This window comes from Rousettus aegyptiacus, unplaced genomic scaffold (assembly GCF_014176215.1).
Source record: "Rousettus aegyptiacus isolate mRouAeg1 unplaced genomic scaffold, mRouAeg1.p scaffold_m13_p_12, whole genome shotgun sequence".
Lineage (NCBI taxonomy): Eukaryota > Metazoa > Chordata > Mammalia > Chiroptera > Pteropodidae > Rousettus > Rousettus aegyptiacus.
The window spans coordinates 19242735-19254799 of record NW_023416287.1 but is presented as its reverse complement, the minus strand read 5'-3'; the positions used below and the strand labels follow the sequence as shown (position 1 = coordinate 19254799).

The 12065-nt window shown below is 34.8% G+C and overlaps 1 protein-coding gene and 1 pseudogene across 6 annotated transcripts in view; both read left to right on the top strand.

The window, feature by feature from the left end:
• Positions 1–12065, top strand: part of CBFA2T2 (CBFA2/RUNX1 partner transcriptional co-repressor 2) — a 124470-nt gene that overhangs the window by 88926 nt on the left and 23479 nt on the right. For 5 of the 6 annotated variants that reach the window (XM_016162237.2, XM_016162236.2, XM_036229517.1 and 2 more), the window contains exons 3-5: positions 425–666; positions 8118–8207; positions 11751–11932. In XM_016162237.2, coding sequence (XP_016017723.1) covers positions 425–666; positions 8118–8207; positions 11751–11932 — 514 coding nt within the window. The remainder of the gene's footprint in view (positions 1–424; positions 667–8117; positions 8208–11750; positions 11933–12065) is intronic. The other variant, XM_016162240.2, reaches the window with a different exon arrangement.
• On the top strand, positions 1098–1215 carry LOC118610578 (annotated as a pseudogene).

Here is a 12065-nt window from a genome sequence, read left to right as displayed (position 1 = left end):
CATCCTAAATGACTGGTCAGCTTTTTTTGGATGCTAATATTGGGAAGGAGATGTGACATAAAAGATGAGCATGAGTCATTGGAAATATATATTCTCCCAGGCACATCTTAGCCAGTACGTGTGGCAGAAAGCCTTAAAACTACCTATCTCTTTCTGCCCAAGGCACCTATAGAGTCCCATTTCTGTGCTCTAGTAGCACTCTATGCACTTCTGTTTCAACACATCTATGTTATTCTATTATTTTGTACCTAACAGTCGGAATATATAGCAATTTCGTTGAGGGCAGAAACAAAACCTTGCATACTCTTTTATCAGGTGCTTTTCAAAATTCAAATGAATAAATGAGGAGAATATAAACAAGAATTCAACAAAGACCCTTGTGTCTGGCATTTAAACCGAGTCTTTCCTTTTGGCTTTCTTTTAGTAAGCAATGGCACCAACCATTCTCCTCCTACCCTGAATGGTGCCCCGTCACCACCACAGAGATTCAGCAATGGTCCTGCCTCTTCCACATCATCGGCACTGACAAATCAACAGTTGCCAGCCACTTGTGGTGCTCGGCAGCTCAGCAAGTTGAAACGCTTCCTCACCACTCTGCAGCAGTTTGGCAATGACATCTCACCTGAGATTGGGGAGAAGGTTCGGACTCTTGTGCTAGCACTGGTGGTAAGTACAGTATCAATGTCAACATCTGCCCGAGTATGTCTCAGAACCAAAGCCAGCAGAGAGGTTGTAACACTTCTGTTCACTCCCAAACCTGAAGCAATGTGGCAAAATCTACAGATTAGATTAGTTATTATATAACTTGTATAAAACTGTTGATCTTGTATTTTATTTGTGTATAAAAATGTTCGTTAAAGAAACAAATCTATAATTTTTACCTTATTGTTTCTTTTTTTTTGTTAATTCCATTCCAGTAGCAGCTTTGAATTTGTCTTAAAACAATTTCAACAGGCCACTGGGGTTCTACCAAATTAATATGAAGTTTTGTTAATAGAGTCAGTGCTTGATGCGTTGTTTCTAAACTAGAGAGAAAGGAAGAGTAGTGAGTTTAATTTTGAAAATAAAAATTTGTACAATTTAAGTTTCATGGGCTAGTCTTCGGCCATGCCACTCTGAACAATCCCAATCCCGTCTGATCTTGGAAGCGAAGCAGGGTCGGGCCTGGTTAGTACTGGATGGGAGATGGCCTAAGAAGACCACGTGCTGTAGGCATAAAAAAGAAAAAATAAGGGATTATAAGATGACAAGGTCCTTCCAATCTGTGAGGTCAACCAAGGGCAGCCTCTCCTAAAAAAAATTAAAAAATAAATAAAAGTTTCATGGTCTAAATAAATATATCAGAGATTTCATACTTCATCTTCTCATGCAGATTTGACCCTTAGTGTATATAAGGGACATTCCACTAGTTCCAATGTTTGTGAATAGAATCCTTCAAGATTTATCTCCTATATCTATAAAAGAACCCATATTCCTGCATGTTAGCCTCCATATGTGATAAAGGTGAATCACAGTATTAAACTTTAACATTGCAGTTCTCAAAGATGTTTCTTGCCTTTTCACTCTTATTCTCTTGTGAGTGTGATAGAATTTTCTAGAAGTTGCCTGACACAGGATGTCACTATAGAGTAAATGCAAAAGCATATAGGACAACCTCGCTGTTCTTTATTAACCTAGATATGAAAGAGATTTACAGAACTGTAACAAGTGTCATTCTTCTTACTCCATTTTTTTTGAGAAAATACAGTTATTTTGAAATGGATTAATAATAAATATTTTTCTAACTCTCAGTTTAGTTTCTGATAAATGTAACTCATACAAATTAGAGGGATTTCTAAGACTGAAAAGTTTGAGTAAACTGCTAACTTAAACGATTCTCACTCTGGTGTAGAAGAAAACTCATACAAAGCAAAACGCAATAAATAATCTTTTGAGATTCGGTCTTTGTTTTTTTGTATAGCTATAGGTTGTTGGTTTTCATTGCTAATACTATGTTTTATTGAAGAACTATACTACAATTTATACTTTTTATACTCCCATGCTCACATTTGCTAGAAGCATTCCCAGGACCTGGCACATAGTTGTGTTCAAAAACTATGATTTATTACAGAGGCATTTTAAGGATCCACAGCTGGATCATAAAGGAGACACAGTTGGAATCTGCAGGAATCCATGTGCTTTCTTATACTCTTTATCTCTTATGATTGGTCATACAGAGCTGACTACTATCCCAGCAATGAAAATGTAGCAACATGTGTTTGATGTTTCTCCCCAGGGAAGCCTATTAGAGACTCATTGCCCAAGGTTTTTATTGGGGTCTGGGCACATAGGCACTCTTTGCCTAACACCTACTGAAATTCCAGACTCCAGAAGGAAAACTACTGTTCAGCATAAATCATATTGTTTGCAAAAACAGTCTAGGTACAGTGAACCACCCCTACCAGTGTGGGGCAGTTTGTTTTTGTTCTGGAAAAGAAAAAAGTATTTATTGGTCAAATTTTACACTACTATTGAAAAGTCTTACTGGATCTAGACTAATAAAATTGGCCTTAAATGTCAAAATGAGTTTGAATTGTAATTGGAAACAAAGCAGACATCAGAATGTTATGCCAATTTCAGCAACAAATTACTTTGCGTAGAATCTATGCTTAAAGATAATTTCAAGAATAAAAAAAATAACAGGCTTCATTTGTCAAAAAAAAAAAGTAAATCATTTTTTAGCTATGAAATTACATGTAGATGTAGCCAATTGTCAAATGGCCATGCTTACATTAACTTTTATATATATATATATATATCATTAAGAGGTTGTATGATGATATATATGAAATTTGCCATCTCAACCATTTTAAAGTGTACGACTTAATGGTGTTAAGTATTTTCATTGTGCAATTATCACCACTATCTACCTCCAGAAATCTTTTAATCTTGCAAAACTAAAACTCTTTGCCATTAAACAAAAAATTCCTCATTCTCTCCTCCCCTCAGTTCCTGTCAACCACCATTCTACTTGACTACTCTAGGTACCTCATATAATTAGAATCATATACGGTATTTGTCTTTTTGTGATTGGCTTATTTTACTTAGCATAATGTCCTTAAGGTCCATCCTTGTTGTATCATGTGTCAGAATTTTCTACCTTTTTATGGCTGAATAATATTCCATTGTATATGTATGCCATGTTTTGCTTATCCATTTATCCATTGCTGGACACTCGAGGTATTTCCACTTTTTCCGTTAGGGAAAGTTTTATATCAGTGTGGGAAACAGTCTATCAGTCAGGTTTATAGATGCCAGCCATTTGCCCAACCTTGCGAGCAGACTTTTCTAAGGTTACCAGTTTTAGATTTGCTATGTTAACTGTTTTCTGTGTAGGGGCTATTACAAATAATGTTGCTGGGAGCATTCTTATACATAGTACATAAGCTCAAGCATCACACCAAACAGTTGAAAACAAATTTAATAGGGCATGCATGTAAATTTAGTTTTTAAGGCCAAATGGTTTTCTCAAGTGTTATATCAATTCTCACTTACTGGGATTTTCATTACGATAAGTGTCTTACTTTGTTCAGGCTGTTAGAATACCATAGACTAGGTGACTTAGAAATATTTCTTCCATTTCTGGAAGCTATTAAGTCCAAGAGACCACTTCCTAGTTAATAGATGATGGTCTTCTCACTATGTCCTTACAAGGTGGAAGGGGCAAGGGAGCTCTCTGAGATCTCCTTTATGAAAACACTAATGTCATTCATAAGGGCTCTGCCTTAGTGATTTAATCAACTCCCAAAAGCCCCACCTCCAAATACCAACATATTGAGTATTAGTTTTCAACATATAGACAACACAAGCATCAGTCTATGGAAACTTCCTTAATCTGGTAATATATAAACCAAAAGGTATTCCTTATGTTTAATGGTGAAATATTGATAGCTTTCTCTCTGATACTAGTAACCAGAAAAAGATGTCTCCTCTATTCAGTGTGATCCTGAACATTCTAGCCTAGCACATAAGATATAAGGATTGGAAAAAGATCAATAAAACTGCCATTATTCATAGATAATTGATGGATTATCTTATGTGTGTTGCATGTGAATTTACCAATTTCAGTTCTTTTTTCTTTTTCTTTTGGTTTTGCTACCATCTTGTTGAAAACTTTGTCTAATTTAGAAGTAAATGAACATCTTTAGATTGTTGTATTTCCCTATTCAAGACAGCCTTATTTAGTCTTGGTGGATCCATGTAAGTGGAACCATCATTCCCTGTGGAGGAAACTTCGTTAGCCAAGGCAGAAAAGGCCACACAATTAGGTAGCTGCGGTTTGCACACAAAGTGCCGATAATCCCTAACTATCCCAGGGAGTAAGCATGGCCAACTTCCACTATAAGGTAAAAGAAATGTTTTGTATTCCACTGACTTATTTGGAGAATATACATTCTGGAAGGTAGTTTGGCAGTGTTCCAAGTACCTTAAGCTAGGCGGTTCCTTTTTGACTCACTAGTTTCTCTGCTTGAAATTCATCCTAAAAAAATAATAATCTGCACCTAGATAATCAGTTTGTTATTAATAATGCTAAAAAAAAAATTGAAAGCAGCCAAATTATCTTACATCAGTTTAATGGAAATGATATGGTCATGAAATATCAAGTCTAGTTCAGAAGCACAACAGAAAGGTATACTTTCTATTCCTCCTAACAAATAGGGCAAAAAACATTGAATTTTATATATAAAACAAATGTAAGACTCTGAAAGATGGGGAGAAGACAGATTGACTACGTGACCTTAGAACCCAAGGAGGTACATTGCAAATATCCAGAATACAGTAGAGAATCACTTTTCCAGGAACCAGGACCATCTCAACCGAAATGAGAAAGATAACCAATAGACATCAACTAGGCTGACTCAAATGCTGGAATTATCTGGCAATGATTTTAAAGCAGCTATCATAAAAAATGCTTCAATGAACAATTATAACACAAAAATTTTTTTAAGGCCCCAAAAATAAATAGAAGATATAAATAAGAATTAAATGGAAAATTTAGAACTGGAAAATGTAATGAAATTAAAAACTCGGTAGTGGACTCAGCAGTAGAATGGAGAGGACAGAGGAAAGAATCAGTGACTTAAAGTTTGAGCAAAAGAAAAAAAACTGCCTAATCTGAACAACAGAGGGAAAATGACTTGAAGAAATGAACAGAACCTCAGGGACTTGAAGGCAGTATAACAAAAGATCTGAAACACAGTATGAGAGGAGAAAAAGTGGAAGACTGAAGTAATGGCTGGAATTTCCCCAAATTTGACAAAAGACATAAACCTACAGATACAAAAAAAAAAAAAAAAAACTGAGCAGACCTCACGAATCATATTCTGCAAAAAAAAAAAAAAAAAGAAGAAGAAATAAAAAAAGGAAAAGATCCTGAAAAAAGCGAGAGAGAAACATCTTACTTATAAGGGAAAAATGCCAATGACAGTGGATTTCTCATCAGTAACCACAGAAGCCAGAAGGAAATGGCACATTTTTCAAGTGCTGAACGGAAAGAACTTGTCTAACCCACAATCTTCTACATATCAAAAATATCCTTCTGAAATGAATAGTGGGGGGTTCAAAATATTCTCAATGAAGTAAAATGAAGCAAATTTGTCTCTAGCAGATCTCCCCTAGAATAGCTAAAGGAAGTTCCTGAAACAGAAAGAAAATGATAAAAAATGATAAAAGAATGAATCTTGAGATATCAGGATAGGATAGATGAAAGAAAAATGGAAAGAATAAAAATATAAGTAAATATATTAGACATTCTCCTTGAGTTTTCTAATTATGTGATGTAGTTGAAGCAAAAGTTACAGCATTGTCTGATATGGTCCTCAGTATATATTAAGGAGATATTTAAGACAATTATAAACCACAGAGAATAAAGATAAAAGTTTCTACACTTTTATATCATGACTGCAGCGGTGATTACACAGATATACACACATGCAATAAAATAGTATTATACACAAATTTTACCAATGTTAATTCCCTAGTTTTGATATTACACTATAGTTACATAAAATATGACCATTGGAGCAGCCTATCTGTATTTTTTTTTTTGTGACTTCTTTTGATTATAATTATCTCAAATTTTTTAAATAAAAATATTTGGAGTGGTCACCTATCTATACCCATTGTTTTCTAACACCACTATAGGCATTGCCTTTGCAATCCAGAGACCAGATCTCCTAACATTTTACCTTTTCACATTGTTCTCTCTTTGTCAGAGGCATCTTTCCCAAGGCTGTGCCTTTACTTCTTCAGATGACACTTCTTTAAACCTTCCTTGTCCTCCTAAGTCTGGTTTATACATGTCTTCTCTATGTATCAGTAGTGTCCTGCAGACATGTGCCTCATTCATGCTGTAGTGAATAGCTTATACATCTGTTTTCCACTAGACAGTGAGTTTTTAGGGGCAAAAAAACAACTATACTTTTATTTATTAAATAATTGAGGGAAAGATAACAGAAGAGTAGCTAGCTTATCTTCATCCCTCTCAGATAGAGGATTGTCTTGCATTTACTATATACATAGATTCCTGAGTCAGTTTTAATGGCCTAAGTCACTACTTCTTTGTGCCACACAGTTCACTATTTCCTACTTTGTCCATCCACAAGAAAAACTTTTTCATAGTCGTTCTATAGTTTTCTTCTACTTGTGTTTACTTTCTGGGACCTGGTTGCATTCACTGTAGTGGGGAAAGAATCATTCTCTTACACTTAATTTTTATTCCTGATTACTAGTACCTTTGGTTGCATTTAACAAATGTCATACACTTTAAAAAAAGTACTCAGTTAAAGTTTAATTTTTATAGTATGAAATGAGGTAAACTGTTCAAATATTTTTATTTAACTTGGTTAAATTTGATATACCTTTTTTTCTTTTCAACTTTCACCAAATATTAATATGATACATTTGGAAAATCCAACATAATTTAACATCCAGAAATAACTGCTGTTATAATTGTCCTTCGAGACAGTTAAAAATACTGTGTGTTATTTTCATAAATGGGTTATTGGAAAGCATACTGTACTGTTTCTGAGTTTTCACTTAACAGTATATTATAGAACCCTTTCCTCATTAATTCATTCAAATCTGCCTCCCCACAATATGTTTTGAGGTATGATTATTATAATTTTCAATGCAGTTTCTTATTGGTGGACCTGTATGTTTTCTATTTCTTAATGTTAAGAAGCAATATTGTGCTGATGAATAATTTGCATGGTGTATGTTATACTTTTGAACACTTGATTTTATGGAAATAAATTCTGAGGAGTAATTCATTCAGGGGAGTAAGAATTTAGATTAATGTCCAGTTTTAATTTTTTTAAACTTGTTTTTTTGCTATAGTGTGTTTTAGGGAGTCGAAATAAAAATACTTTGTGAATTTTGAAGAAAATATTTTTATTTGTACATTCATTCCCCGTAGCAGAGGGGCTGGGAATCCTAGTTTTAAGCCAGACTTTTGAAAAAATATAGAGGAAGTGCTAACAACTTTTCTGGGAATACTAAAATCTTACCAATTGGGAGTCTGTGTATTTTGAGGCAATCTGATCTTGCAAACAGACTTCTTGAACGTAGAAGTGCTTATTATTCTTTTCTCTGTTCAATTTAGAAGATTTGGGGAACTGATTCTATGAGGTAGGCAGAATCTATGAAGAAATGAACTTTTGAAGAAACGAGGTTACAGTTTGTTGAGTCTTTAAGTTGAAATTCTGATCAGGATCTGTTCAGCCGGAAACATTGTTAGCTTGGTTTCTTGTACCTGAGGTGACTTATGATGAACGCTTCAATACAAGGGACCCAAGTGCTCTCCTCTCTTCTCAAGCAGCAAAGGCACTGCACTATTTTGCAGCCCAGACTACTGAGCATATAGAATATAGATTGAGGTAGTAGAGCAAAGAAAATGAGGAAGCCAAATTTTTTTTTATAAAGGAAACAATTTGGTTAACCTTTTAGCGGGATCTGAGTTCATAATAGTGCCCTTGGAATTACCTTTTCCTTATGATTTAAAAGGGTTCGGCATTATCAGATTTATATTAGAAGGATAATGTCTAGTTTTAGAAGTTGAAGGTTATGTATCTTTTCAGAACTCAACAGTAACAATAGAAGAATTCCATTGCAAGCTCCAAGAGGCTACAAACTTTCCTCTTCGTCCTTTTGTGATTCCATTCCTCAAGGTAATTTTTATGATGTAATTATTTATTCAACATTTTCTCAGGATTTGCTACTGATCCCTGTTCCATACTATAAATTGAGGTGGCTTATATATTATCATATCTTTATTTTATTTCGGGCTATTAGGGAAATGTGAGTGCAGCCTGAAGATCAGTCTTATATTTGATGAGATGAGAATTGCAAAAGCCTTGAATTGGTCTGTATGATGGTGACATACAGATACAAGTAGAGGGTGGAGCAAGAGATGAGATGTCTGGTTGACATGGAGGCCGGGCTCTTAGCAGAAAAAGTAACTGAGACACTAAATCTTTTGGTTGTGGCCAGACGGTGAAGATGAGTGTTATCTGAGGAGGAGGCTATCAGACGAAAAAGAAGCTTTTACAGTTCAAACTCTCACCCTAAGGACAGAAGAACATGTGGAAGGCAGTATTTGCATCCTCCCAACCCCTAGTTGAATGGAACTGTAATTATGGCCTCTGAAATTATGTTCCCTGAAGTATAATTTTTGGGGACTCTATTAAAGTGTATTTACCTGATAAGTAAGATAGTATTCGGTTTATAAGTAATATGTTCTTTTAAAAAGACTTTTTATTTTGAAATCGTTTCATGCTCACAGAAAGTTGCAAAATGGTATAGTAAAATTCCTGTACCCTTCACTCATATTTTTTATATTTTATCACTTCTGCATTATTCTCTTTGTCTTTCTACTTATTTTCCTCAGAAGTGTTTGAAAGTAAGATACAGACATTATACATACTTCGAATTACTTTGGTAGACTTATCAAATTGAGAAATTAATATTGATAAAACACTATTATTAAAAGACGCTAATGTCCTTTACAAGAGCAAAATGTAATGTGTTTTTTTGGTGATCGTGTCTCTAATTCAGGATCACATCTTGCATTTCATTGTCATGTCTCTTCAGTGTATTTTAATCTGGAATAACCTCAATCTTTTATGATCTTGGCATTTTAAAGAGTATGAGATGATTATTTTATAGAATGAACTTCAGTTTGGATTTTTATGATATTTCCTCGTGGTTAGAATCAGATTATGCATTTTAAGCAGTAAATAGCAGGTAAGATATCACTCTATACTTCAGGAGACATAGATATTAATTTGTCTCATAATTGGTGATAATGGCTTTGATCATTTGGTAAAGGCCGTGTATTTCATGCTTCTCCACTGTAAAGTTACTGGGGTTTTTTTGTATATTAAACTATAATTTTTAAAACCAGGAATCATCATGACTCATACAGATAAAAAAAGTGATCCTATGTCAAAGATTTTATTTATCTCATTTTTAACGAGAGAATCAAGGTATTGAAACCAGTTCAGGGGAGAACCCAAAGAACAGTCTCATTTATTGATTATGATTATTGATACATATGGGCAAAAAGTAAAATTAGCTTCTACAGTGGACAAGGGAAGTCAGTTGAACCTCTACTGGACATAATTTTATGCCTACCCCCATATGCATACAACAAAATTATTTTTCATTGATATCAGTTATCTGTTACTTGAAGAGTCTTACAACAGCTTAAAGGCAATGAAAAACTATAGTCAGATACCAATGTGCTCTAGACCAGGCGTAGTTTGGAAACCTGTGACCCTAATCCAGCTCACCATATGGTTTTGTACAGCCCTGTAGAGAATGTTTTTTTTACCAAAAAAAAAAAAAAAAATCGTAATTGATTTCATAATAGGGAGCAAGCACTAACTTTGAACCTCACTTAAGTTAAATGTTATCCTTAATCCGCACCCCTGCCAAATGAATTATATTCTTTTCATTAGTAGTAGACTAATAGTACCAAAAAGCTATACTCAATTGTTTTTGTATTTTGACTTTTGTCAATAAATATTTGGAAATTTGTTTCCTCTTATATGGGAGTACCACATAATATCTTCAATTTTGCCTCCTGACTCACAAAGCCTAAATATCTGGCCAATAAACATGCCTTTCTTTTTTTTGTTTTACCTGCATTTCATAAGAAAATATATTAGTATCAAGAATATGTTTGTTATCTTACTGAAGTACTGATACCACTTTTTAAAAACTTTTTAAACTGGAGCATAGCAGACATACAGGAAAATGCATGGGTCTCAGGTACGCGGCCTGCATTGTCACTCTGACAGCATCGAAGCCTTGGACTCTCAGAGCAGTCTGTGGCACCTTGTTCAGCCCTGAAACAGCTGTGCTCGTTTTATCTTGATCTGGTTTTTGTATGTCAGAGCCAGTAGACAATTATTCCCCTCAAGACACCAGAATCAAGAAGGATTTGTGTTATAGGAGAGAATTAGCTTTTTTTAAATTCATCAAACGTTATACACATGTTTCAGATGTAAAGATCTGACATGGTATTTTTTCAATTAAGATTTTATAGTTGCTATGAGATTGAGGTTATAGAACAGGCTTAAAAAGTGTTTTATATCATCAAATTCCCTATTCTTAACTGTTATTTTGGAAAATAGCATGAGGTAGGTTGTTATGGCAGCTTTTTGGCTAGCATTTAGGTTTTCGTAAATTTATTTCTGTTTTAAGACTGTCACTAATTATGGTGCCTGCTAAGTTAACCCTTGGTAAAGGGATGACTATTTGCATGTATTAAAACTCTCCTTTCACTTGCTCATCTGTTTACCTTGGAGTAAAGACTACTGTTACAGGCTCAGTCTGAATTGTTTTTAAATTTGGGGAGAAAAGTATAATCCTCCATATTTTTAAATAAAAGAAATGTGGGAAATATACATTTAAATGTGAAGGAATTAGAGTTCAGTTTTAAGAGTATAGGTGTTTTTATATGATATGTCCACATTAAAGGTATTCTCAGTTTGAAGTGAAGGAAAAATAATCGATATATAATGAATTATCCTTTTACAAGATAAGAAAAGATGCCTAGTGAGGATACCACATAAAGAAATAGATTTTGCCAGTGGGTTACCTGTGTATCCTCAGAGCCTTATTTAATGCTCATTCCAATTACTCCCAGTAGTTTTTTTTTAAATCCACGTTTCAAACAAGATATTTCACATAATCACTGTTTCCAAAATTCCATGGCAGTTCTCTTAGAAAACATGAAGGAAAGGTTGAGTAGTGCTATCAGAGACAGGTTGGAGTTCAGAAGAGAAAAACCAGGCTCTGTAGTGATATAGGAGGAAGAGTGAATTTCCTCTACTCCCATATAGAAAATACTAATTCTCTTACAATAAATAGTCTTCAAAATGTATACATTTTTAAATTCTGTTCAACAAAGTTTTATTGATCTTTGTTTGACACTGACTAGGCCTCAAAAGTAATAATAAAGCACAGTTTCTTCCTTAAGGAGATTTATTTACATCTTGTGGCAAGGAGGGGGCAAGAAACAGTCAACCAGTCATTCAAGTTTGTCACTTAACTCACAGAGGCATGTGAAAATCAGACTGACAAGGATAGAAGAGCTTTTGTCTTGTGTTGTCTTACTTCTGAAATCCTTTTGAGGTGCTAAGCCCTGTTATGTGGGGCCCAACACCTAGAAAACTACCTTCCAGACCCTGCCTCTTCTTTTCAAGGCCAACCTGCCCCTGCTGCAGCGAGAACTGCTACACTGTGCTCGGGCTGCCAAGCAGACCCCATCTCAGTACCTGGCTCAGCATGAACACCTTCTGCTCAACACAAGTATCGCATCCCCTGCTGACTCTTCTGAGCTTCTCATGGAAGTGCATGGAAATGGAAAGAGACCTAGTCCGGAGAGGTGAGCAGAGAAAAGCTTGGTCGTCCTTGCTTTTCTGGAACTACTCTGAGCTTCCCTTTGTGAAAGAAAAGAGAATTTGATAACTATGGTAATTTAGAGGTATGGGCTCAATTTCTAAAGTTAGTTTTCCTTT